Here is a 27,361-nt window from a genome sequence, read left to right on the forward strand (position 1 = left end):
AGTGAAGTGGAGAGTGTGGAGTGCAAATTGCAAAATGGTCATTAGTCTGAATGATCAGGTGTATAATGTAACGTATGTGTTTTGGTCAATTATTTGTAAATGGTGAGGCAGTACATAGAAAAACAGTTATTTTCTTTGTATCATTATGTTATCTGTACCTAGAGCAGAGATGCCAACCTCTTGACACAAAAATACAGACCGAGTATCCTAAAAAATCAGATTTTGGAGAGAAAAATCAGATTTTCACGAAAACTCGACACTACCAATGGCCGGTTGGCCCCAGTAAAATTTCAGAAAAATGTGATACTGGTACGTATACAGTCAAGTAAAATGTTTGCTCTTTCATTAAAATTTTAAAAGAAAATTGTAAAGCAAAGTTTTTGTTGGGGCTGCGGGGGTTTACTTGTTCATGTTTTAATGCGATTCCGTGGTTTTTATGGGTACCGGTATTAAAAAAAATATTTAAAAAAAAAAAAAAAAAACATGTTTTCTTTCTTCTTTTTTTGTTTGGAAAATCGTATTTTGAGAGGTAATATCGTATTATCGTACTAAATACGATTACATCGTACTGGCTGGCACCTCTGCTAGAGTCCTAGAAAATGAATTGTTATAAGAGCTGGACTACTTACATCATCTCCTCCTCCTCCCCTCTTCCTGGACGACCTCAGCGATGTCTTTGTGATCTTGGTGGCCCGTCCCTTGCGCGAGTTCTTCTTCTGAAGAGGAGTAGCATCTATCTCCACTCTGAAAAAGATGCAGAGAGAATTAGCATTGCATTCAAATCTGGAGCTTGCCAGAAAAAAGGTTAACTTCATGCTCTAAACAAGAGTTACACAAATATATGGTGAATCAAAATATGTTGATTTTAATAAATCAGGATTCCCAGATTTTCCATGAGTTTTTCCTGATGGAGTTTCAATGATCATAATTTCCACCTATTTCAAGTTTGAAATGTCTTCAAAACATCTTCTCATGGACACAAAATAAGAGTGACTGGCTATGTTATTTGGGGGATAATAAATTCCTTTACTTCTCCCTGACTGGAAAAGAATGGAATTCATTTCTGAGATTTCCCTAATTTTTATCCAGCATAGCCGAGAATGATTGACTGCTTGAGTGACTGATGTATTGATTGATGGATTGAATGATTAAAAGGGGTGTAGCATGATGAGACTATGTGTCTTTCCCGTGGCCTGACTCGGGGACCAATCAGGTTTAATACGACTACGGACAATGCGACCGCAGCAATCAGGTGCGTGCAACATACGCAAAACCGAAGCGTCAGGAGAATTTCAGTCTGTTTCACGAACGCTGGCAGACCATGTAGAGATAAAGTTGCTGACTACCGTTAATCAAGTGAATTCGTTTACGAGCAGTTGTCCAAAAGAAGTCGCAGATGGCGTGAACCAGTATTTGCCATGCTACACTCCCTTTAATAAGCCAGTTCACGGTTGCAGTCTGAGCATGAGCAGATAAAGGTCATTGCAGAACAAATTGTGAAATGCACAGAGATGGAATACTGGATACGTGCTCATGAAAATTATGTAATCATTATTCATTTATGTACAAGTAGAGAACTCCATGATACACAGGTGGAAGTATTCTCTGAAAAGGGGAAACAAAGGCTAAGTATGTAGCATCTTCATCGCTGTAGGACTGATTATTTCAAAATGTACAAAGTGGGACCTCTTCATGTTTTGAAGATCTGTGGATATTCGGGGTCATTGCAGCCATGTGCTAACCGTGAACTGGTCTATTCACTGACTGACTGATGATGATACAGAGCTCTATGTATGATCCATACCTTGAGAGGCGACCGGCCTTGTATCCGGCTTGATCCTCCGGCTCGATGATAATGATACTATCATCATCATCCTCCTCAGTGCTGGTGGTGGAGATGGTGGATGCCAGAGAGGTGGTGGAAGGCATACCCGACATCTTCTTGCGGGACAGCTGCTGATCAGCGCTCTCCTCGGAGGAGGAGGAGGAGGTGAAGTTCTCAGAGGAATACTCCATCTAAAAAGAGAGAGATTTTGCGATATTTTAAATTAAAGCCCTACTGTACTACTTGTTCCCTCTATATAGAAAACAATGCCTAAGTGGTGCCTGTTGGTCCCCCATGATCCTCTTTTTTGTCTGTTATTTGAGAGCTGAGTTAATGAGAAATCCACTTGTCAGTGACCAGCAGGGTGGACTAATCCCTCTTGGCCAAACTAGTGTAGACGGGCTTTAAAATGATTTTATTTGGAATTTTCTCAAATAGTCACAGCTTTTTGCAACACTTCTCCTGATCAGCACTCTCCTTAGTCGGACAATGGGGATTTCATGTTGATAGAAATTTTAGATATTACTTCATGATTTTATCCTGTTTTATTTTCCAAACTTTCACTGTCTTTTGCAGTTTCAATCAGTCTGTCTCTGAAGAAATTGCTCTCAAACAAAATATTCTGAAATAAGAATAGAACAATACAGTGAAACCTATTTTAATATCGACTTGAATGGAGAGAGCATCTATCTAGAACAATCACAATTTTTTATTTAAAGCATTTCTTGAGACGCCTGCATGTAAAGACCACTATTCTCGTCTTTTTTTTTTAGAGGTTTTACGTACAAGATTTCCTGAACATGCAATTCAAATGTTTTACCTCAGTTTGTGTCTCGGACTCCTCTACTGATGCTTTCCGGGAAGATGTTTCTAGTTTAGCCTCCTATTTGTAAAAAAAAACAACAACAACAACAAATAAACATTACTGAATGAAACTATGTATGATCATTGTCTGTCACACACTCCTTCTTTTACGATAACTGATACATCTTCCTACGTTCATCCTTAAAGCAACATGACACTATGATTTTACGTAAGACGCTCGAAGCTTGTAGTCAAAAGGAAGTGAACATCAAATAGGAATGTTCTACCCCATGTAGGTGTAAAGTTGTTTTATTTATAGGCACACATTTGAGTTGTAAAGAGCAGTTGTTGACAAATTTTCCTTCAGCTTTTCAATACCTGAACTAAAATCAGTTCTGTTAGGGCTGTAGCGTATCTCGTTTTACTAACTGTTCTACTTACCATTTCTTTGATCTCTTCGTCTCTAGAGCTGAGTGTTTCTTCCAGTTCCTCAATCTGTCTCTCTTTGGTCTCAACAATAGCTTTCAGTTCTTCATTGGAGGCCTCTTGGTCCTACAACACAGGGAAACATACCAATGGAAACAATATTAATCACTGTCATGATGTTTGTATGAAGCATTCATTATATCAGCAACATTCTTACAGTATAAGCTTGCATCAATGTTGTTCTTGTTCTTGTTCTTGTACCAAGCAATGTACATGTACATGGAAACGTATTTCAGTAAAGCAAATTAAAGCGACTCTATAACATTGCCCCAGATTCTGAAACAAAATCCTGGATTTAGCTCATGCTGCAATCGTAATTATAAACCTTTAGGTCAGTCACTTTTACAAGCCAATCAGCTGTCCGATTATCAAGATATTTATGATTGGAAATCAAAATTTCATTTTTCGTTTTCTCAATGGTTTTTATAACACTACAGTCTATTGGGGAAAATGAGGATGGTAAAACCAGTCACTCAAAGATTTTTTACTTTTTGAGGCACATCATGATCATTTTGAAGCACAATTCTGTTAGGGCTTCAATGTTACACCATATCACAGACACTGATAACATGTAGGGCCATGCATCTTAGATTTAACCTTGTTAAACGATGCCTTTAAAGAAAGGTAAAACTGTCAAGTGCAGACAGGCTGATGATCGAGGCTACAGCTGGACATGTGATCTGAACAGCAAGATGTGTGCTGTAGACAAGAATCTTATTCTTAAGTATGTCACATGAGATTAGTGTTTTGCGATCAGTGCCTTGTATCATCTTAGGAAGTTGAATTCTTGTTGTGGATTAACACAATGTCTAAACAACAGAGGTGATGTATTTGGGATGCAAGGCATTTACATTTGCACCTCTCTACCTTGTTGTTAAAAAAATGGGTATCAGTAGGAATCGCTTGAATGCTGTGAGCAGGCTAGAGCTGGGGTAACATTGGAGCACCTAAGTACCTTGCATTGGTGGATACAAGCACTATCAAAATATCCATTAGTATCAATTTTTGTCACAGTTCAACAGAAAAACAAAACTGCAGGATAACTCAGAAGGAATTCCCCTCGTTTCCTCCAACAAACCAACAACAAAAGTCCATGCACCTCGATCAGTTTCTTTGCTTCCGTTTCATTCTGTGTCTTCTTGAGGATGGAATTCCTCATTTCTTTCTGGGCCTCCTCGTGCATCTTGATCTCGGCGCAGAGCTCGGCGGCCATGGTCTCCCCGGTTTCCTTGACCTTGGCCTCCCTCTCTTCAAGCTGCTTGTACAGGTCAGCTATCTGAATCTCTTGCTCCTAGGATCCAATACAAACACAATGTGATGGAATCTTTCAACAGAGAAAATGTTAAATCATCTTTGTTATCTCAGAATCTGGCAAATCAGCAAGGTTTTAAAGAGAAGGTTGAGTTCTGGGAAGAAGTGAAAAATACTTTGTGACCGTTATCATTGTATTGTGCAAGTGTGGAAGAACATCAGATAAAAAATCTCCCTGGAAAGCATGGCTCTTCAAATGCGTCAATATTTTAAATATGGCATGTGTAGTCCCATATGCATCTTTCTGTGTGCAGTGCCAAATTTCTGATCATTTTGATGACTCCAGAACCTCACCGTACACACCAATACTTATATGCTAGATGATCAACCTTTTCTGATCAATTCCACAACCTTTCTTTCACAATGCAATTATCATTAAATTTGACTTACGGCCATCTCTTTCTTGGCATCTGCAAGCTGTTTCTCTGCTCCTGCTAAGACCTCTATACGCTCTTCTAGATCAGACACTAGAGTATCATGCTCCTCCAGATCTTTGTGTTGCTGCAGGTTGAAGACGAATACAGAGAGAGAGAGGAAGTGAGAGAAGATGGAGTAAATAGAGAGACAGAGAGTGTGAGAGGGAAGAGGGAGGGAGGGAGAGACAGAGAGAGAGTGAGAGAGATAGAGTAAATAGAGAGACGAGAGAGAGAGAGAGAGAGAGAGAGGGAGAGAGAGGGAGGGAGAGAGAGGGAGGGAGAGGGAGACAGAGAAAGAGATATTATTATAAAGCATAACAATTAAAAATAATAATATTCGTTGATAACATGGGTCGGTCAGAATTTTTTTTTTTTTGAATTTTTTTTTTTTGTCGCCCTCTTTGGGCCAATATTTTAATACATGTGTTTCAACGTCATCATTCCATTGATATCTTTTTCACCTCATAATTATCCACGGTCTGCACGAGTGAGAATTTTGGAATAGTTTGATTTTATGCATTTATATCCCATTTAAACAAACAAAATACATATTTTTTTTTATTCATTAATAAAAAAAAAATTTTTTAAAAAACGGTTTAAATTTTTTTTTTTTTTTTAAATGTCGACCGTAGATTTTCAGATTTTTGGGTCGGTCACAAAGGGCAATACAACAAGTTTTTATTTTAGGCCTTAGATTAAAACCAATCTTAAGCGCCAGTAATTAAATCTTACTGTCATGAGAACGATGCCAAGTTGTCATGGCCATCCAACTTACATTTCCTCTACTTTATTTGCTCATTACTCAGCTATTGCACATTTTCAAATCATTTGGCAGATACCATTTATTCTTTGAGATGTAATTAGTCTTCATCAAACCTCTAGATTACCTTTCAATATCTATATTACTAATACGCAAAATCGCCGCGGGGGGTCCAACACGGGCCAAAACGGTTCCTCAAAAACGTCTTTCCCCGACCCCGCCCGCCTCCGCCGTGGCGCGGGGAGGGCGGCACAATTCCACGAGGCCTGTCTCCCGTAACCCGCGTGCCACGTCGACCCCGCGATTAACGTCCACGCCGTTAAACGCGGTTTCGGGTGCCGGGGAGGACGGGCGGGCGTCGTGGATTGCGAGGAGGCGACGAACCCGCGAGAGCGAGTCGGCAAGGCGTGCACCCGCCCTCTGTCTAATTATCAAAGAGAGACGAAGAGACACACGATGGACGAGAATCCACTCGCGTCAACGGGTGTAGCAAATCCTATTGTAACGGGTGTGCGGAGTACCCCGAATTAGACCTCTTGCTATAGGATACGCTTTGTAGCGTGTAAGAGAAATACACATTAACAGATGACTCACTCAGGTGATGGGATGTAGCCAATATGTACGCTCAACGGGTTGAGCGTACCCGTGTTATGCGTCTTTCTATAGGATATGCTTTGTAGGCCAGGCGCCCATAGTGTACGTGTATTACACGCTCTCAGGTCACACACATGCACACACCACAGTCGATTCGAGTCGAGGTGATTGCGACAACTGGCGCAAACCATGGACCTATTTTCACGTAAAATCTTTACTCTGAAAATAATTATACAAATTCTGTGATCTATGCCAACATAATCATAGTCCAAGCTTCTGTTTTATTGGTCTTTTCATGAAAACTACATCGAAATCACAACAAGAATAGCGCAAATAGATCTGTGATAGTACGCCTTCACGTGACAGTTCAGTTGCAACTGCCTTGAGTCCACAGTGTATTGCCACGGCAGCTGAGCGCTGCTGTCGGCGGTGCTGTCAAAGCTGAGTGTGTGAGCATGGAGTAGCTGTGACCGGAGTAGCCAGGTCTGTCCGTGGTGTGAGGAGAGTCTAAACAACACTTTGAAATTGCTATTATTGCCCCGATTTCAATATAGTTTCGTGAATAGATGTATGAAACCTGGGCTTGGTTTGTGATTATTCTGGCAATGTATAGTTGTATACTGAATTTCGATAATCATTTTTCAAATTAAAGTTTTCACAAGAAATCAGACGGTCGTCATGGTCGTTTAAAAACATGATAATACTTTTAGTATGATACAGTTCTTGCATCAAATCAATTTTTAAAGTATGGGGGGGGGGGGGGGTCAGGTAACTCAAAGCGATTTGAGTGCAGGCGTGGTGTCCACGGGTACAAAGGGCTGAACCCCCGAAAGCTCAGGGGTTTTAGGCATTTAATTACGGTCAGATGAGCATATTTTTAATGCCTTATTTGTGACACTGGCAGGTCGATCACTAATTGGCGTGGGGTCCATAGTAGAGTTGCGTACCAACTACGCTGAGCTGAGAGTACGCTGGCCTACGTTACTATACCCTGAGGGACGCAAAAAAGTACGCAAGATGGACGCAAACAATTTAATGTTTAACAAAATTCATGTATTTTCGGCGTAGAAACTTGACGCAGAAAGTACGCCTTTTTTTACGTAACACTACGCTACTAAACTAAACAAACTGCATCTTTAAATGAATTAATGAAAAAGTAGCCCCCAAAAATTTTCCCAAAATTTGATATAGATCGAGTCCCCGAAAAAAAAATCTTTCACTGGATTCTACGCTCACAGTCCCACACACAGTCGAGTCAATTTGTGCACAAACCGTCCGATTTTTCGCGTAAAATCTTTACTTTGAAAATAATTATACACATTTTGTGAACAATGCCAACATAATCATAATCCAAGCCTCTGCATATGTAGTCTTTTCATGAAACTACATTGAAATCACAACAATAATTATGCAAATAAATAGTAATTATCGAGATCCTATCTGACATAGTTTGTTTTACGATGCGCCATTCATGGTCAAACAGCATATATTATAAAAATTCTCTATATAAAGATAATCTAAAGTTTTTTTGGATAGCACATAGGCCTCTATCTATCTATCTATTTGGCCCCCTCCCCTAGAATCCCGTGGATTTTCCACGGGTCCTGCTAGTAACAATCTAATTCCAGAAAGACAACAATGTGTTCATTACCAGTGAGGTGCTCTCCTGCATCTGTTTAGTCTTCAGTTCCAGACCCTCTGCCTGTTTCTTGATCTCTGCTTGCTGGTTCTCAATTACAGTCGTTAATTCTCCAACCTGAGAAAAGAGAGCACAAATCCTTAGACAAATCATGTAAACCCTTTTCATCAAATATGAATTATCAAATTGTAAGCACTTCATGACATACATACAAGAATAACAAATTCACAAATCTTAGGATAAAATAATAACAAACAATGATTTTTTAGAGCACTGGACAGAGATACGAGTACACGAGATTCCCCAACATAGTCATATGGAAAACCGAAATCATTTGAACAGCATTCCTTTTCATGTCTTATCATAACTGTGACATGATTCCACAACAGAATGAAAATTCTAATGGAACTGTTCCCAGGGGTGATAGTGAGGACTAAAAAAAAAGGTATCATTTTTTTCCTCAACCCGCCCTCCCCCCTCTCCCTCCCTTGAGTAAAAAAAAAGAAAAAAGAAAAAAGGTTTCTTTAAAAAAAATCATGGCATTTAACAACATTCCCCTCTTTTGAGTAAGAAAATTGGGAAAATAGGGGTAAAATCGAGTAGCAAAACAAATCTGGTAATTATCAGGCCTGTGTTCCAGACCTCAAATTTCTCTCAAGCAAAACGCTTAGGTAATCAAGTGGCCCCATATCTGAAAGGAGGCTCTAAATTATACCTTCTCGGCGAGGACGATCTGCCTGGCTTCCAGTTCTCTCTCGAGCGTGTCTATCCTGTCAGTCTTCTTGCAGAGTTGGTCCTTTTGTACATCGACCACTGTCTTGAGCTCTTCAATCTGGTCAACCAGAGAAGAGAATTCATGTATTCAGTTGAATGTCATTCAAAGAAAATGGACAATTTTTCCTGATTAAAATCCAAACTATAAAACCTTTGTTCACCCCTATCTAGCCTGGGCTATTTTGAATCTGCATAGCCTGGGGGGGGGGGAGGCTTCTAAGGCCCCCCCCCCATGATCTCCGCAAAATTTGTTCATGCATGTCAAGTGAAGTGTATAGATTACTATGGTAATTTTAATTTTTTTTTAAATATTCACTTATTTGCATATTTAAGGTAACTTACATGTATGCAAAGAAGGTAATAAAATTCACATTTTTTTAAAACCCATAAATCATATATTCTTCATATTTAAACATTAGTTTTCACTACAATATTCTTTAAATCATTTGGGATAATAATACAACAAAAATTTTGAAGAGCCAGGTTATTCCTTATGTTATCTATTATTTTGATAATTTCTTACGTATTTCTCTGTTTTTTTAACTGTATGTATTTTATCGTTTTATTTCATTTTTAACAATAATTCAACTATTTTGAACCCCAAAATAAACACCTGAACTATACACAAGACCAAATATAGGGTCACATATGGACAAATTTGTTACAACTGAAAACTTATGCAGGCTGCTGCCTGAATTTCATTTAAAACCTTTTCTGATGCTAAAATATGTACTGTATTAGATAACAAACCTGTTCTTGAAGAGCCTCTTTTCCTTCCACTTGCTCCTTCTCATGTGTGCTGATTTCTGTCTCCCTCTCTGCAAGCTTCTGTTTCTGTTCTACAGTAATTTTGTTTAAGTCATCAATCTAAAAGAGATATGGTGAAAGGAAACAGATGGTTTATATCAATAATTGTATAACATTATATATATAAATATAACAGTTCAATCATGCTACATAGCCTCTTTTTTTTAAAATCAATACATTGAATCCAAATATAACTCGTAAAGGAAATAATTGATGTACCTGTTTTTGCACGGCTTCTTTGCTGTCCGTAAGTTCTTTCTTTTGAGCATTGAACTTTGCTTCATTCTCTGCAAGACATTTCTTCTGATCTTCAATTGTTCCTTCAAGCTCAGAAATCTATAAAAGCAAATACATCAGATCAAGATATAGTTCTCATCTTTTCCAACAGAAAGGGAATGATGCACTTAAGAAAAATGAAACTATGATAGCAAATTTTTATTACTGATCTCTGTTTCTCTCTGTAAACCACTATGCTTCACCTCTGTAAAAGCTCATTCAGATATAATAATAATAACATTCCGCTTTTAAACAGCGCTTTATATGATCTACGATGTCTCTAAGCGCTTTACAGATATAGTATTACCCCGGTCATTGGATTCAATACTTGCCCCGCAAATCGTGTGCACAATCTCGACTCAAAAAGTGTTTGACAAACAATGACGGTCGCATCCTACCGATATGATGCCGCAAAAACCGCTGCTTTTCGCGATGGCATAAAGTACAATGCACTTCAGATTTCTGAACCTGATAACAAAGAGCCCAGTGGATGCGCTCAAGTCTTTCATAACTCGCAGTTGCCATTCATTTAAGACGCATAAAACCACAGCAGTTTTTTTGCTGCAGTTTATCGCACCATATCTGAACAAGCCTTCCATTTAGTTCATCGATCTGACAACAATGTGACACAATAATTGAGCTGAGAATGGGGAAATAGGCACTGGTACTGGAAAGGAAAATGAAACAAATGCACGCTGAATTATACAACATGGCACCCTGCCCCTTACGAGCCCCCCCCCCCCCCCCCCCCCCCTCTACATTTTTCGCGATAATTTTTTAGACAAAAGAATCTTGCGCTGGAATTTTATGGTGTCTGCATAATTTTAATACCAGGACACTGCTAACGTTTAAATTTCACAGATAGGTTTTAGTTAATCTTTTTCTTTTCCTAGCATCCATGTGACTATTTTCCAAATGTACTGTTGTTTTGTATTCAATGAGTTTCTTTGTTTTTGCTGAATAAAAAACTATAATAATTATAATAATATTCATAAGTTCTACAGAATTTGATGTTGGATGCAAATGGGACGTAGTACCTTTAATGCAAAAATATTTTACTTGGCTTTCTTGAAATGTCTAAATCGACAGCTAGCATACCTGTTTTTGCAGTGCCTCTTTACTCTCTATAAGCACCTTCTCCTGAGCGCTGGACTTGGCCTCTTTCTCCTCTAGACTTTTCTCTAGATCAGCAATTGTTCTTTTCAGCTCAGAAATCTGTAAAAAGTCAACAAAGGAAGGCCAAATTAACATTTCAAATTTCAAATTCTGATTGGAAAGGAAATGATTTAATCAATAAGACAGTTGCACTGCTAAGTAGTTGGAAGAAATAAAGGAAAAAGACATGGCTGACAACTCTCCTTTTTTCTAATTGTATTATTACTCCTTTTTGTAAAGTTTTTATTGAATTATGGGAATACAATAATTTGAATTGAATTGAATTGAATTGTTGTATTTCATAATTTCTCAACAGCACATGTCCATTCACTATTTGAATATGGAGATCGAAGTCCATTAGTATACATATTTGTAACAGTGCTAAAGTTGGAGGCAGTGAAAGTGTGAGGTCGTTTTTCCTTGGTCACATCACCAAACTAAATCCACACCATTCCACACTGATCGATTCAAAGCCACTTGTAGGTAACAGTAATCTTGTACAGTCAAACCTGCTTTAGTGACCACCTGTCTACAAAGGCCACATTTTTTGTTTCCCTTGAAAATGGTTTCTCACTGAAACATGTACTAAAGGAACCTGTCTACAAAGACCACCTGTCTACAAGGACCACTTTTATGTTTCCCTTGGGCGGTCGCTATAGACAAGTTTGACTGTATTTTGGTTTGGTCTGGTCTTGGTCTTGTTGGTGTAAGTACGTTCCTAATCCTTAGGGTAACAATTAAGTCACAAACCTCTTTTTGAAGAGAGTCTTTTCCTTCCACTTGCTCCTTCTCATGTGCACTGATTTCTGTCTCCCTGTCTACAAGCTTCTCTTTCTGCTCTTTTATGGTTTGGGTTAGGTCCACAATCTACACAAGAAATTGTGACAAACGTAAAGAAAACTTGTTTGATTAGAGATAGAAAAGAACAGAATCTGTCTCAATTTAAATGGTCTATTGTATTCATAAAAATGGATCTAGATCACTTTTTTTTCAAATTAATACTGAACACTCTGACGTAATATCAACTAAGGAAAAACTTACATTAAATTTTGTTTACATAAAAACTTTGCAGTAAATTTAAATCATTTTTTTAAGGTAGATCTTGAGTCAAACACACCTGTTTCTGTAATGTTTCTTTGATGTCTGAAATCCTTTTTTCTTGAGCATCGATCTTTGTTTTTTCTTCCTTCAGACAGTTATTTTGATCTGCAATTAATTGATTCAGCTCACAAATCTGAAAAGGAAGACAGAACATTATTAAAATGTTCATATTTTTTAAATACAGAATTGGGAACATGGAGAGAAATCATGTGATAGAGTAAATATATAGTACAGAAATGTCATGCTTTATTTTCTGCTCTTCAATGGTTGCTATTTAGGTCCGCAATCTACAGTGTACACACGAAACAATATCAGGAAAATTATGACACAAGCAACAAAACAAAATTCTTTGATAAGAGGTAAAAAAAGAACAGTATCTGTCTCGATTTGAATGGCCCTATTGTATTTATGAAAAAGAATATAAATTACATTTCTTGAAATCATCACTCAATACTCGGATGTAATATCAACTATGGAAAAATGTAACTTACATTGCATATGTATACTGTGGTAAATTTCAAAGTATTATCAAACATTCGTTAAAAAAATAATAATAACAATTTACAGTAAATTTGAATCCATTTTTAAGGTAGATCTGGAATGAAACATACCTGCTTCTGCACTGTCTCGTTGGTGTCTGAAATCTCTTTCTCTTGAGAGCTGATCTCTGATTCCTTCTCATTCAGACAGTCCTTTAGATCTGCAATTGTTTGATTCAGCTCACATATCTGTAAAATAGAAGAAAAAAAAGAACAGTAACACATTGCTCATATTTAAATATTAAAAAAATAAAATAAATAAATATATTGGAAACATTGCAGTTTATGAAGAGAATTCATGTTATACATTAAACATATAGTATAGAATTGTCAACGCAAATCCAAAATGATTATACTAATGCTGGATATGTATGACGTGTCCATTTTCCCTAATGTTAGAAATATAAATGATCCTGTGTCTAACCGAGTGCTAACAATTTCTAATTTTAATGCACACTTTTTATTTAGGATATCAGTGAACGTGTACTTATGGAAATTTCGTGGAACTATTCCCTGGTAATGATTAGGTAACAAACCTGTTTCTGGAGAGCCTCTTTGACTTCCTTTTCTTCCTTTGCACGTGAGCTCACTTTTTTCTCCATCTGTGTGAAAGCCTCTTTATTTTCTCTACCGGTTTGGTTCAGTTCTTCCATCTGCAAGCAAAGAATCCAAGAAGGACCATCGGTATTAAAATTAGAATCTGTCTTCTTTAACATTTTACTCACAAAATGCACATGATTTTCAACTGAATTTAAATCATGCTCTTTTCCATCATGTCATCATGTTGATTTAAAAAAAAAAAAAAAAAAAAAATTGAATTTAAATTGTCCTTTTGGAACCAAAATTATTTTTTTTAACTCTGTGTAAAATTGTGTAACACCCTTATGGCTCAAAACAGACAATATTTTGATTTTAATTGATTAGTGATTAGGTAACCAACCTGTTCCAGGATAGTCTCATTGTTCTCCATTATCTCTCTTCCCTTCTCTCTCTCCTCTCGAATTGTTTGGCTCAGTTCTTCAACCTGCAAGCAAAGAAAGCCAAGGAGAACCATTTGTATTGTAATCAAAGTTTTGCACAGAAGTACATCTCCTGGCTTAGGTTCAGTGCCACTCTCCAATTTATTTTCTTCTTTAAAAAAAAAAAAAAAAATCATTATAAAACCTTCTAATTTAGAATCCACATTACAAATGCACATTTAATCTTTGAGATAATTTGTTTTCTTGGAAATTGTCTTCTTTAACATTTCACTCAAATATGCACATGATGTTCAGCTGAGTTTAAATCAAGCCCTTTTCCATCATGTTGATATATAAAATTGAATTTAAAATTGATCTTTTGGAACCAGAAGGAATTTAACTCTGTGTAAAATGGTACAAACAGACAATAAATTGATTTTCATTGAACCACAAATATACCACTTTCTTTCTCAAGTTTTGAACTCAGACCCCATACCCGTTTTTGCAGTGCATCTTTACTCTCCGTTAGCTCCTTCTCTTGACAGCTAAACCACGCCTCTTTCTCCTCAAGACATTTCTTCTGATTGGCAACTGTCTTGTTCAGTTCCGAAATCTATAAGGTAAAACACAAGTTTGAAGTGAAATATTATTTTCCCCTTTGTAACAAAATCAACACAACATTACATTCTAAAGGAGAACCCTTGATAAAGGCAAGTGGCTTTGAATCAAAGATAACAAATGTTTGTTACAAACAGGACAAAAATTACACCAACAAAAAAAGTTTTGAACTTCAATTTGGTTGTAAAATTCAAAAATTTCATAAAAAGCTTCATTCATAAAAGACATGGTAAACAGCCCCCTTCCCCCCCCCCCCCCACAAAAAAAACAAAAAAAACATCAGTAGCTAAATAAAACACAATTATTGGGTACATACGTGTCAAGTGGGGGCAAGAAAAATCAATGCTGCTTATTTTGTTTGGAAACAGAAATATGACGCACATTACCCTTTACATTCTGCCATTGTATTTTGTTGCTTTTTTAATGGGGGGGGGGGGGGGGGGAGGGGGAGTATCACATCATGTGTAAAAGGGGCTTAAAGTAGCCACATGAAGAAATCAAAAGTGTTTTGAATTGATGCAAAACTCATATCATTGCGAAGAGGAAGCCTTGACGATCAAATACAACAACTCTTCTCTTAAAAATATGTTTGGGGCCCGCAGTAATCAACTCCCAAAAATATTAGTTTTGATATCCAGATTTTCTGCCTTCAGCGGTCCTTTGTAGAGCGTCAATATTTGTGACGTCACATACAGGACACGGCTGGCTAGCTGCATACTGCTACACGGCACTGAGCTGTTCGTCCCTTGTGTGACGTCACAATTCAGAGCTCGCTACGCCTGTGTGTTTGACTTACGTTCGGGGGCGTTCGGGGGTCCAAGGAGGGTCTTGAAAAATTGCATTTTACGCCTTTCCATGATATCTATATGATTTCTCAGCAAATTGTTCATGTTTTTCAAGAGAAAATCTTTCCATCCATATGTAATTTGTTCTAATTATGAGTTGTTAGTGAATTTTCTTTGTGTAGCTCCTTTAAAAGACTTTCCATGCCATCAGTCAAAACAAACCTGTTCTTGAAGGGACTCTTTATCTCCCATCTCTTCCTCCTCATGTGAATTGATGTCTCGTTCTTGCTCTACAAGCCTATGCTTCTGTTCTACGATGGTTCTATTTAATTCATCAATCTAGACAGAAATATGGTGAAAAAAAAACAAATTGTTGAAATTGAAAGATATGTTAATTCAGAATTCAGAAAAAAACTTGCAGTTTTTATGGCTGTCACAAAACATCAACAAAGTCTTGACTCAATTTGAATGACACTTAATGATTTAAAAAGAAATAAACATATTCTTATTGAATCTCTTTTTGAAGGAGAAAAAATGCTTACCTGATAACATAAATAAAGTCTAGACTCAATTTGAATGACAATTAATATTTCAAAAAGAAATAAACATGTACTCTTTTCCTAAATAATTGAGTTATTTTTAATTCAAATATTTTGGGAAAATATAAGAGCTATTGAAGAAGAAAATACTTACCTGATGACATAAATAAAGTCTTGACTCAATTTGAATGACACTCAATAATTTTTTAAAGAAATTAACATGTACTTATTTCCTAAATAGTTGAGTTTAATCTTGCTTTTTATTTCAAATATTAGGAGGAAATAAAACCTTCATATACATCTAAGGGGGGAAAATGCTGCTCTGATAAAATTTGTTTGAAACAGAAGTAAAATAGACACATGTTTCCAAAATCATATCCTCTACTATTCATATAGACTAAACTGTAAGAGTTAATTTTATTTTGTAAAAAGTTTTTACCATATTTTGCAGAGCCTCTTTACTATCCGTAAATTCCTTCTCGCGACTGCTGGCCTTTGATTCATTCTCTGCAATGCATTTCTTCTGATCAGCAATTGTTTTGTTCAGCTCAGTAGCCTGCAAATTAAAAAAGAAAAATGAAACTGACGTGCTCCCCAGGGAGTGGAAAATGTGCATACATTGTGTGCGGGTAAGCCTGAATCCGATGACCGGGGTAATAATATATCTGTAAGGCGCTTGATAGGCACATCGTTGTGTGGATGTATTGGGCGCTAAATCAAAGCGGAATATTATTATTATTATTGTAAAGAGACATACGGTATATCAGAAGTTCTCTGATTTTCAGAAAATCTTGATATGACAGGTGGAAATGAAGGGTGCTACGAAATATCTTTGATATGTCTGATTAGGCAACTTGGTGCGTGATCATCAATCTGTAAAATATAATGGGCATGCACAAATCTTCATATGTTTCTCAGCTGACTAGCCCTAGAACCCTCATACCACTACAGCTTTTTGGCATTCGGGGTGACTGGGATAAAATAACTTGAGTCACAATTTAAGAAACCTTGTCTCTAATTTTTTGCTCTATCAAGAGTGTATTCCAAATTCACATGTGGCATGAAAACGTGATCAAACACATTGTTAAATTCTTGATCTCAACCTGAGCTATATAGACAACATTATACAAGCAGTGAGTCAGGCAATTATAAATGTAAACACACACAAGTTAAGATGACAAGAGGAGCAAAAATAAATTTGAAACAAACAAGGCAAAGACCAAAATGAACTTTTCTAGCTGTACATGTAAATCGTTTCAGAAGATATGTCTTACTTCATTGTGCATACGATCCTCAAAGTCTCTCAGAGAATTTTCAGTTGACTCCAGGTCGGAAGTCAGCTTTTCAATCTGTGCATTGCGATCCTATCAAAGAAGTAGATAAATATAAATGTAAGTCAATGTATAGATAGAAATACAGAACGGGAAGACTACATATGTTATTAAAAAGTGACATTCTTGATAAAATCAATCTCTCTTCACAAATGCTTCCAACAGTAAAAAGGGGCTTGAAGATGTGTCCTGCTTAATCTGTGTATCAGTCGTTTCAGCACGTTTTGTATTTCACTACCGTAATTAACGGTGTATAAACCGCACCTTTTTGCCGCCGAAATGAATTCAAAGTCGGGGTGCGGTTTATACACGATACACAAAACAAAACAAAAAACAACAAAAATTATGTTTTTTTAAAGTTTCGATTTATTCCCCTCCACCTGGCGCTATGCCTGGCAATGTCTCCCAGCTCAGTAATCGGTGTGTTGAATCACCACTCGGAAACTAGAACAACACTCAAATTTGTCTGTCATCTTGGTTTGAAAGTAATCTTTCTGATAGATCTCAATATGTAGTTTATAATAATAATTCCTTCAATTTTTCTTCTATTACACCGCGTACCACAAGGTTTTATCCTAGGTCCTCTACTGTTTTTTTAATTTACATTAATGATCTTACAAATTCAGATGCACCTCGCAGTTAAGTGAAAGGCCTTCCCACGTGGGTTTTTTAACACGGACCTGGCTTGCTGCCGACAAAGTCGGCAAAAAGTTTTTTTTTTTTTTTTTTTTTTTTTTTTAAGGGCGAAAAAGAGGGGTGCGGTTAATACACGAGGGGCGGTTTATACACCGTTAGTTACGGTACTTGCATTGTTTAGGGACATGTATGTGTTCTGTGATATGCATTCCACAATATGTTATGTTATCATCATTCTTAGGAACATATCTGTATTCCCCCCCCCCCCTCAAAAAAAGACAGAGAAAAAAAATCCAGAAGAGGTTGCCATTCTGTATTTCATAATTGTCGTAGCTGTCAATCATTGTCAACATCACAATCATCACCCTCATCATCATTATAATCATCACTATCAACATCTTTATATTTACCCTGACTTTGTTCTGCTCAGCGGCTAGAAGAGAGATGGAAACTTGCTCGGCCGCATCAGTTGCCGCATCCCCGTCGTTGCGCTCCCTCTTGCGTGTCTTCTTGACGGACTTGGCGTATATCTCCAGACGTTTCTCGTAGACCTCCTCGGCTCGTTGCTTATCTTCCTCCAGCCGTTCACTGTATAATCAGGACAAAAGTAGAACAAGCATTTCAACATTTTGATGAAAATTATTGAATGTTGACAAAAATTTGATTCCAAAACTCTGCTAAGCAATCAGGCATGAAGGTCATATAAGTGATACCAAAGCAAAAACCAAAGTTAGTAACTCTGTCCCTGGTAACGAGAGGTAATATTTATATAATATTGGATGGCCTTGAAGTTTATTTGTTCCACATTTACATCAACAACAAAAAAATTAATTTGTTTTTATTTTAAATACAAGCGTATAAGCGTATATTACACGCACAAAAATTAGATTTCAAATCAAGTATAATGTATGGAAAACAGGTATGAAGTTTTAAAAAATATAGATATGACAGGCAAGGTAAGAACAATGCCATGAGTGTACTGCGCTAAAAATATTGGAAACACTGATTTACTGTACCACTTGGAAGCCTTACATAGATAATAATGGTTAGTATTGACTATATTTGATAGGAAAAATGGTTGCCGGGGCATTTGTCATTCATTCAACGCATACTTTGTATACTACTTACTTGTAGTCTTGCTCAATCTCTACCAGCTGATCAGCCATCTCCTGGCAAACCTCTTCCCTGATCTTGGTCTCCAGGTAGAACTTCTCAGATTTCTCATCCACCAGCTTCTGCTTCAGTACGTCAATGACGGCCATTAGCTCTTTCTGGATCTGTTGAACAATGAAGAGAAGGAGGGAAAAAAAGGGATATATTTAACCCTTACTGTACTGGGCTATTTTGAGCGTCTCCTTGACTGGGAGGGGGCCTGAGAGCCCCCCCCCCCCCCCCATGTTGCCATATTAAACTCATGGTGGTCATTTATATTACAACGAATAAAATTTACATGAAATGACGATAAAACAGATACAAAAAAATTCTCCAGTCGCTTTGGCCTTGGCACTCAGACATCAAACAACAGCTAAAACCAAGTCCTGGGACCCGTCTCACAAAACTTTTTTTCAATGACAAAAATCAGTGACAAATCTGCTGATAACCAATCAGAAGCAAGGATATCACTAGCTTATAAAAAAAGAAGTAATTTTTCACTGATGGCAAGTTTTGTGAAACGCCCCCAAATCACTATCACATCAGCATCATCTTCACTTGTCTCACCTTGGAAGTGTTCTCATTCTTCTTAGCTACTGGAGTATCGGCTACATCCGATTCACTATCCTCCTCCTCCTCTTCTTCTTCCTCTTCCTCCTCATCCTCTTCAAAGACTGTATCCTCGATGGATGCCACGTGCCCGGTCTCCTTCATCACCTGGGCGATGGTGCCAGGGGTCGCCCACGGCACCGACGGCCTTTGACCTTTGACCTTGCAGTCCAGGGCCTGGTTCAGAGCCAGGGAGACGTTTCGTAGAGGGCGCTTTGATTTCTTGGCAGGAGGTTCCTTCCACTTGTTATCCAGTTTTGAAGTGACGGTCGTTACCTAGGTTAAAATTTGAATTCATTGAACTAATGTATTTGCATTTGGTCAGGGATGCCAGTTAGAAGTGATCAGAGGGCCTGAAAATCACCTAGAATGAGCTATTTTGTACACAAAAAAGCCGAAACTATGGTCTGAAAATAACTCACCAGGGCCTGAATAAGCCTATTGCCTGAAAATTGGCATCCCTGATTTGGTACCATGAATATTGTATTGAGTAATGGCTAATGAATAGAATGTCAGTATGGCATCGATTCCAGGAATGATTAAACGCAAATATGATTAATGCCAGCTGCATTCCCTGTACTTACAGTTTACAAACTTGAATGTAATTAAAGGGCAAGTTCACTCCAGCAATAACTTACTTTCAAATAGAAGCAGAAAAATCAGATGATCCAATCAAAAAAAGTTTGAGCGAAATCGAGGCCCCGTATCCCCGTCTTACGTGCATCCTTTGAAGACATAGGTACATAATTCACATACAAAACAATGCCCATGATCGGAAATTAAGAAAAACATCAATTTATAATTATTTGTTTTTAATTAAAAATCTTTTACAAAACATACAAAAAATGTACTTCCGTACTCATGGCAAAAAAAAACGTAATATTTTACACAAATCTTTGCCACTGACCTGTTTGGCAATAGCTGAGAACTTGAGGACATGCATGGTTTCATCGAATCCCGATGCACACTGGTTGACATTGACAACCATGGAAGCCTTGCCCTTGCCAAGGAAGAAACTCTGGAAGAGTCTAGTCAGTTTGCTCTCGCGAAACGGGATGATCTTTGGATGCACCCTGAAAGAAATGTTAAGGAACGTGGTTAGAAATGGCTATATTCAAGGATTACTTCTGCACAAAGGAGTAGGATAGAATAAAGTTCCAGGCCTAGAATTAGAACTCTGTGGAATGGGGGGGGGGGGAGGCCACTTATGGAATGATATAATTGAATAGGAGGTGAGGGTTAGGGGGTGATGGTCACTTTGATTGGCACCTTACAAATTGGAAAGGTGGTCTTGTATTCTTGAAATAGAAGGGGCACACAACAATTGATTAATTGAAATTCAGTTTGTTCTTAATCTCCAGCACATGTTTGTGGTGTTCTCTGCAAGGTGGATGTATGAAAACAAGAATACTATTTGGCTGTACCCAATAGCCTGAAAAGAGGCAGATAGGAGTTGGAGTCTCTTATATTTCAAACAAAACCAAGCCTGTAAAAGCCTGAAGAGAAGGGTACCAGGGTCTGAATCTAGGCAAGTCTGAAGACTGATATCCCTGTCTGAAACAAACAATGAAAAACAATTAAATTCAACAAAGCAACAAAAAAAACAATTGAAGGTGTTGCAGTGAGACCTAATTAATTTGGATGGTTCTGATTGTAATCAGAAATCAGGCAAAGTCTAAAAACTGATATCCCTGTCAAACAAAACACAACAATTATAAAGCTGAAGTGCATCAACAGCAACAACAGGACGATTGAAAGTGTTGCAGGAAGACCTAATTTGGATGGTTCTGATTGTAATCAGAAATCAGGGAAAGGCTGAAAACTGATATCCCTGTCCAAAACAAACAAACAAACAAAAACACTAAAAATGCAACAAAAAGATGACTGATACTGTTGTGAAACTTACTTTGGATGGTTCTGGTTGTACCGCAGAGCGTGGATGCACTTTCCCAGGGTCAAGAGGGAGGTGTTGATATTCCCTGCCTCCTTCAGTCTGTCTCCCGTGTTCTGGGTACGAGTGTAGCGCTCGGATCCAGCGAGATCACAGAATGAGAGGCTGGAATGAATACAAGGTGAGAGGGAAATTCATCAATTTAAGTCAATACTATGATATGATTGCAGGGCCCTCAGGGAGAACAGTATGAATACTGATGAGAATACCCTGGGTAAACAAGACATTATTATTATTATTATTATTATTATTATTCTTAATACAAGACACATGTCATGAGTCAATCATATTGTCTCATTGGAAATCTTCCTTCGTGTCCATCATCCAAGCTCAAATGTTCTGCCAGGATTCTTGCACACTGAAGAGCCTTCTCATCTGCTGCCACTATAGGTCTTCCAGGCAGCATTTGGTAATGAGGAGTCAAAATATGGCATATATACACGTATAGTTTGGAAATTTTGTGGATTAAAAGGGCTTTCTAACAAAAGAGAAACAAGTGTGATTCAATTTGTCTTACATCAGGACTCAATCCATACTAATTTTTTTCTCCAAAAGTTGTCTGGATAGAAATATGAAGGGCTTGTTTACATAAGTTTAAATTTCAACATTTTGGTGATCCAAAATTCAAAGCTGGGGGCCAGGCCAAAGCCCTGCCTACATGCTTTGCAGAAAATGATTCTAAAAAAGCAGCTTTATAGTCACAAAGATTCTTATCTTTCTTGTAGAAAATGAATGACAATATAAAACTCACAATATCTAGAGGTACATGTATAATCAAAGTCCATTTCAATGTGGAAAGAAAATGCATCAATGCAAAATATTTGATATTAAACAGTACTCTCAAGTGGGAAAATGTTTTGCAAGAAATACACGTTTTCAAAAAAGTATATTTGAGGTACTTACTGGCTGACTCTGGCAACATGAGGGTCATCAACGTCTACAACTCTTAGGATCTTAATGCTGAAGATGCAGTGACTGAAAAATGAGAAATACCACAATTAACACTTAGATATGAATACTAAAATGTTTCATAACAGGTTTAAAATTCTTGTTGATTCAAAAATATTTAAATAAAAATTACACTGCATTTGATATGGCGATCTTGTAAGGCGATATGTACTCCATATATGGGAAACGTAATCTAGCTTACCATCCATCAAAAACATATGCACAGTAAATGATTTGATTAAAGAACGATGGCTGTTCAACAGCAGTTTAAACAGTGATGGAGCATTAAGGCTGCTCTAGATTCAGTGACAAATGAAGTAGAAATTGTACACCACTTCTCGTAAAAGTTATTGTAAAAGTCCGAAGCATACTCTTCTATCTGGGTGTTATAAGATGTAACATGTGAAACATGGGACGCACACACACAACAAAAAACTGCAATAAGCTGTAACTGTTTACTTCAGCATATGTAAAGAGGCTTTTAATTAAGTGTGTCTTCAGTCTAGGTGATGCAGAGGGAGCATAAAATATGGCTGCAATAAAAAAGGGTTATTGAATTCCTGAGAATTCTTGACAAAGCCCTGCCTTTGTTTACCTTCTACTGGAGCAGTGATTGAGTTTGGTAGCTGCAATGCTGAGGTTTCTCTGACCTATCTTCAGGACCTTATAGGCCTCATCTGCATTAATGACTTGGATCTGCTTCAGTCCTATACAGAGGATATGAACAATACAATATGTAATGTTGCCTAATCTGAAGATTAAATTTTGAAATAGGTAGATATGAAAGGACTGTTGAATTGAATCGACTGACCTTTGTTAATTACCTACTTAGTACAGATAGTGCTTTTTTTTAGGGGGGGGGGTAAATCTCATGCTTTCATTATATCATGCTTTTCATTGCTGTAGAGGAAATTTTCAGTTAAATTAAATGCAAGGCACACTTTCGTCAATATTTACTGACATGATTTCCTATTCTTGTATCGTAATAAATCATGATTGAATCAAAATCAGGACATGTTTTATCAGAAACGTAAGAAGAACTATTTGTCGGTTGTGTGTTGGTAAATGGCTGATATAATCGGGAATAGTTTAGAGATTGGTCTTCTTTGATTCAACAAAAGAAAAGTTCATATTTTTTCTCTGAAGTTTGTTGAACGGTTGGAAACCAGGAAAATCTTAACCATTGCCTACGAGAACCCGATGGCTACTGAATTGAGCCTATGAGAATGAATGAATTCAGTATTCAATGGGTTACCCTTGATGTAAATGCTGCCGTTCTTGTCCTCGGCCAGCTTGAGGGCCTGTCGTCTGATCTTCTTCTCCTTGGGCAGCGGTTCCAGGAGGTCGTACATGTACTCGTTGTAGATCTCAGCAAAGGAGATCCAGATGCTGAACTTGACGGGTCCCTGCGCGTCCACGTTGACCACGGTGTCATCCGGGATGCGGGCGTTGACCTCATCTAGGAATGTCTGGTTGCTCAAGGCTGTAGGATAGTGGATAGGTTAATGAGAAGTTGTTTAACGATAAGTCCAACACAATGAACACAGACTATATAGTGAATTGTTTGTTTGTTTTTGTTTTTATTATGGTAACAACTGTTCTAGTGTGACTTGGGGTAATTTGTAGAGGAGCCAATTAAAAAGAAAAGAAATACTACATCCTTACAAATGAGGGTTTGACTGGTACAGTTAAACCTGTCTATAGCGACCACCCAAGGGAAACACAAAAAGTGGCTTTTGTAGACAGGTGGTCAATAAAGAAGGTTTGACTGTATAACAGGGTTTGATATTAAAATGCACCTACATGTAGAAAACACAGGTGCCCAAAATCAAAGTCTAGACCACAAAATTCAAAATTGTAACAAGGGATTAAAGCATAGAGACAACCCTTGAAATAAGCGGGCGCAAAGCGCAAATTTGCGTTCGTAGAGCCACCAATTGCCCCCTGTAAGTCATCCAAAAGAAGACAGCCAGACGCACGTGTTTGCTGTGAAAATTCACCCGTTGACCATGGTAGGCACCGTTGGCTTGCCATAGGCACGTTCATGCGGTCATACACAGATTGCATTATGACCAAATGGCTCAAAAGATCGAGAAAACCCTTGATATAGTATTTTATTTCATTGGCAAATAGTATGACAGTCTGACTTGCATATATGACCATATGGTAAATATGGTACAGTGTAAATGACCACAGACTACATGCTTAAATGTATTTAAACAATATTCTGACAATATTCAACACTTGGGTATATACATGTGAATAGAGACAAATAGATGATGAATCATTCATGAAATGGAATTCTGAGGGATATTTCAACAAGTTTTGTCTGCTATGGCAGGCATGGCAACTTTTCAAACTCTTACATTGTTAAACAACGCCGTAAAAATCTTACCCTCAAAGTCTTTTGTAGTAGACATCTTGCTCTCTGAGAGTTTGGACGAGTCCTGGGTGTCGTCGTTGCTGGCGGAATAGGAAGCCCGCGATAGGTCTGTGTTCAGGCTATCCTCCATCATGCTTTCACCCTCTAACATCGTCGTCTGCAGGAAGGAGTTGTCAACAAGAAAATAAAATAAATATTTTTCCTTGTGTAACAGCTACTAACAAACCTAACTTGTTCATCAGTAACATCAGTAACAACCCTGATAACTAGCAAAGACAGATGATGAGACTCTTGCATAAAGATCTTAGAAAGCAATTTCGATTTTCAAACATCATATCTAAGATAATTGAATTACCAAAATATTCTCAAGTTGTGGTGCACGAAAGATAGTTTAAGAAATTTGATCAGATAACTGGATAAAAGACATAAGGTCCACGTATGTCTTATGGGACACATTTACCTGCATCGTGCCAAAAATGGAAGACGAAAAAAGTTCTGCTGCAAAGGGCAAGAATATGACTTTAATACGCATTGATAAATTTTTGTTTCCCACGACAAGTGCCTGTACAGTGCGTCCAAAAAAAACCGACAAAAGACGTTTCGTTGACGATCAGCCATGCACAAAGAAGACGAAAGACTTGATGCGTGGCTGCTCGTCAACGAAACGGAGATAAGTCTTTTGTCAACTCTGTTTGTCGCTACGGCAGGCAGCCAGTGAAAACGAATTTGTTTAATCAATTTATGGAAATGCAAGCAATACTTTAAACAAACAGAACTTTGTTAATTCCTCGCTCATTATTCCTGACTGAGGTGTCATTTGAAAGGGCAGAAAATCAACAATGCAATGTTCTACTTGAAATTCAGATACAGCTCCCCAAATGACTTTTTGGTACCCTCTCTTCAAAATGTTTGTAATCACTCATGCGTGAAATATGCATAATATGAGTTGCATCAAATGAAAGAAGAGGATTTAAGCTGTACAAATATGTGTCATTTATTAATTATAATTGTGATTAAGGTATCAAAAAACATCGATAACACTTGGTTTAGTTTTTTCTGGGACGCACTGTATCTAAGACATAAGATCCGCTACCTGATCTGCTGCACCGGTGGAAGGGACATTGCCCAGGGCAAGCAGCTTGGACTTGACATCCTCTTCTTTCTTCTGCTGCTTCTCGGAGAGTTTGACCACATCACAGAAGTAGCGTGGCTTCACCCTGTTTGAAAAGTACTGTCTGTTTTCTATGCTGTTGAAGATCACGTCCAGGGATCGTGGTAAAATCCCTCCATCTTGTGGAACACCTAGTTACAATGCCAACAAAAAGGTGATGAATTAGGGGGAAAATACACGGGGGCTCGGGGCGAATGAGCCCCAGAAATGCCCAAAAGAGTCCCTGAAGGTCATAAAAAAGCCCTAAAAATTTGCATAGAGTTCAATGCGAAACAAATTGAAGAGTGTTACTCTCATGCAAGCAAGCTTGAATAGTAGCCCCCCAAAAAAAAAAATTTTTTAATATTTTTCTCTGTGATCATTATAACAATTATCTATCTCTCACAGTATTTTCTACTCCCAGTTCAATGGTTGAATAGTTTTTTTCCACACACCTCTATTCTTATAAATTATTATACACTCTTGCAGTATTATTCCATTCCATGTCTTAATGTTCTCTTCCCAGTTGGTTCTTGACTTCTTTCTTGATGCAACATCTTCTAACTTTTTTTTAATGAAACTCACCACAGCATACTGACTTTCTTTTGTTCTTTTGGGATAGTAATGATGAATCAACAAGCATCATTACAATGACATTTATAACTTCCTGTAGAATATTCTAATTGAATAGTTTCTAACCATTGAATACATTTAGTCTTCTCCAACAAGATTGATATTCTGAAAAACATTGTGCAACTACATTGGGTCAAATCAGGGACCCATTTCACAAAACCTTTTTTCAATGACAAAAATCAGTAACAATTCCGCTGCTGATAACTAATTAGAAGCAAGGATATAACTAGCTCATAACAAAAACTGTCATTTGTCACATTTGTGAAATGGGGCCCAGATGCGATACCAACCTTGAATAGTGTACGTCTTGCCGGCATTGGTCACGCCGTAGGTGAACACCAGGCAGTTGTGGCCGTCAATGACGTCCTTGACCGTGGCCAGCATGGTGTCGTCAAAGAACACCTTCTGACTGGTGTCTTCGTCGAAGATGTTGGAGAAGGTGAACTTGTGATTCATCTCCCCGAAGCCTCGCTGACTGCTCTTGAAGGCAAAGCTGTTCTTGGGTGCCCTCATGAGGAGAGTGGTGCGGTTCTCCTGGTCCATACACTCCTGGGGGGAGTTTCATAAAAGCGTTTTTTCAATGACAAATATCAAAAATTAGTGACAAATCTGCCGATGACCAATCAGAAGCCAGGATTTCAGTAGCTTATAACAAAAACTGTCATTTGTCACTAATGACAAGTTTTGTAAAATGCCCCCCCCCCCCCCGAACATAAATAAATAATTCAGAAAAGCACCCATATTATTGTTTCAAGTCTATGTTGAGTAAAGAGATGGGGATTTTTTTTTTATACAGAGATGAAGTGCATTAATCAATAAGAAAGCCATAATGTATAGAGCACATGCTCTGTAAATTGATACTGTACTTTGATGCTTTTCTGTGCCTCATTTGCACATTTAGTGAAGTGTCATATAAAAATGATTTCTTTAAAATGTCTTGCTTTGTACTTGGGGCTAGCTTCTTTTTTTAATCAAAAACTTAGAATATATATATTTCTCCGGTTATATTTCTTTACCCAATATAACTTGCTAGAAAAGTTTAATTGCCCTTTAAACCAGTGTTTGGACATGCATACAACCAATTGAAAGATAAGAAAAACATAGCAATACCCTAATTTCTTTCTTTCAATTTTCTACCTGGTTTTCACACAAGCTTCAACAGTTCCCGTCTCTCTCATCC

At 37.7% G+C, this 27,361-nt stretch overlaps 1 protein-coding gene across 4 annotated transcripts in view; it reads right to left on the reverse strand.

The window, feature by feature from the left end:
* The window catches only part of LOC579091 (kinesin-like protein KIF20B), a 38,465-nt gene that overhangs the window by 7,829 nt on the left and 3,275 nt on the right, over positions 1-27,361 (reverse strand). For 3 of the 4 annotated variants that reach the window (XM_030985901.1, XM_030985899.1, XM_030985900.1), the window contains exons 3-33: positions 26,472-26,730; positions 25,492-25,700; positions 24,411-24,555; positions 23,271-23,498; positions 22,611-22,722; positions 21,971-22,042; positions 21,023-21,172; positions 20,024-20,189; positions 19,075-19,392; positions 18,484-18,632; positions 17,766-17,943; positions 16,663-16,752; positions 15,828-15,944; positions 15,072-15,188; positions 13,943-14,059; positions 13,428-13,511; positions 13,024-13,140; positions 12,560-12,676; positions 11,965-12,081; positions 11,598-11,714; positions 10,791-10,907; positions 9,636-9,752; positions 9,360-9,476; positions 8,551-8,667; positions 7,848-7,952; positions 4,817-4,927; positions 4,215-4,406; positions 3,071-3,181; positions 2,646-2,708; positions 1,805-2,016; positions 630-744 (exon numbers count right to left, since the gene is read on the reverse strand). In XM_030985901.1, the coding sequence (XP_030841761.1) occupies positions 630-744; positions 1,805-2,016; positions 2,646-2,708; positions 3,071-3,181; positions 4,215-4,406; positions 4,817-4,927; positions 7,848-7,952; positions 8,551-8,667; positions 9,360-9,476; positions 9,636-9,752; positions 10,791-10,907; positions 11,598-11,714; positions 11,965-12,081; positions 12,560-12,676; positions 13,024-13,140; positions 13,428-13,511; positions 13,943-14,059; positions 15,072-15,188; positions 15,828-15,944; positions 16,663-16,752; positions 17,766-17,943; positions 18,484-18,632; positions 19,075-19,392; positions 20,024-20,189; positions 21,023-21,172; positions 21,971-22,042; positions 22,611-22,722; positions 23,271-23,498; positions 24,411-24,555; positions 25,492-25,700; positions 26,472-26,730 (4,356 nt within the window). The remainder of the gene's footprint in view (positions 1-629; positions 745-1,804; positions 2,017-2,645; positions 2,709-3,070; positions 3,182-4,214; positions 4,407-4,816; positions 4,928-7,847; positions 7,953-8,550; positions 8,668-9,359; positions 9,477-9,635; positions 9,753-10,790; positions 10,908-11,597; positions 11,715-11,964; positions 12,082-12,559; positions 12,677-13,023; positions 13,141-13,427; positions 13,512-13,942; positions 14,060-15,071; positions 15,189-15,827; positions 15,945-16,662; positions 16,753-17,765; positions 17,944-18,483; positions 18,633-19,074; positions 19,393-20,023; positions 20,190-21,022; positions 21,173-21,970; positions 22,043-22,610; positions 22,723-23,270; positions 23,499-24,410; positions 24,556-25,491; positions 25,701-26,471; positions 26,731-27,361) is intronic. The other variant, XM_030985902.1, reaches the window with a different exon arrangement.

The sequence above is a fragment of the Strongylocentrotus purpuratus genome, unplaced genomic scaffold (genome assembly GCF_000002235.5).
Source record: "Strongylocentrotus purpuratus isolate Spur 01 unplaced genomic scaffold, Spur_5.0 spur5_scaffold_15, whole genome shotgun sequence".
Lineage (NCBI taxonomy): Eukaryota > Metazoa > Echinodermata > Echinoidea > Camarodonta > Strongylocentrotidae > Strongylocentrotus > Strongylocentrotus purpuratus.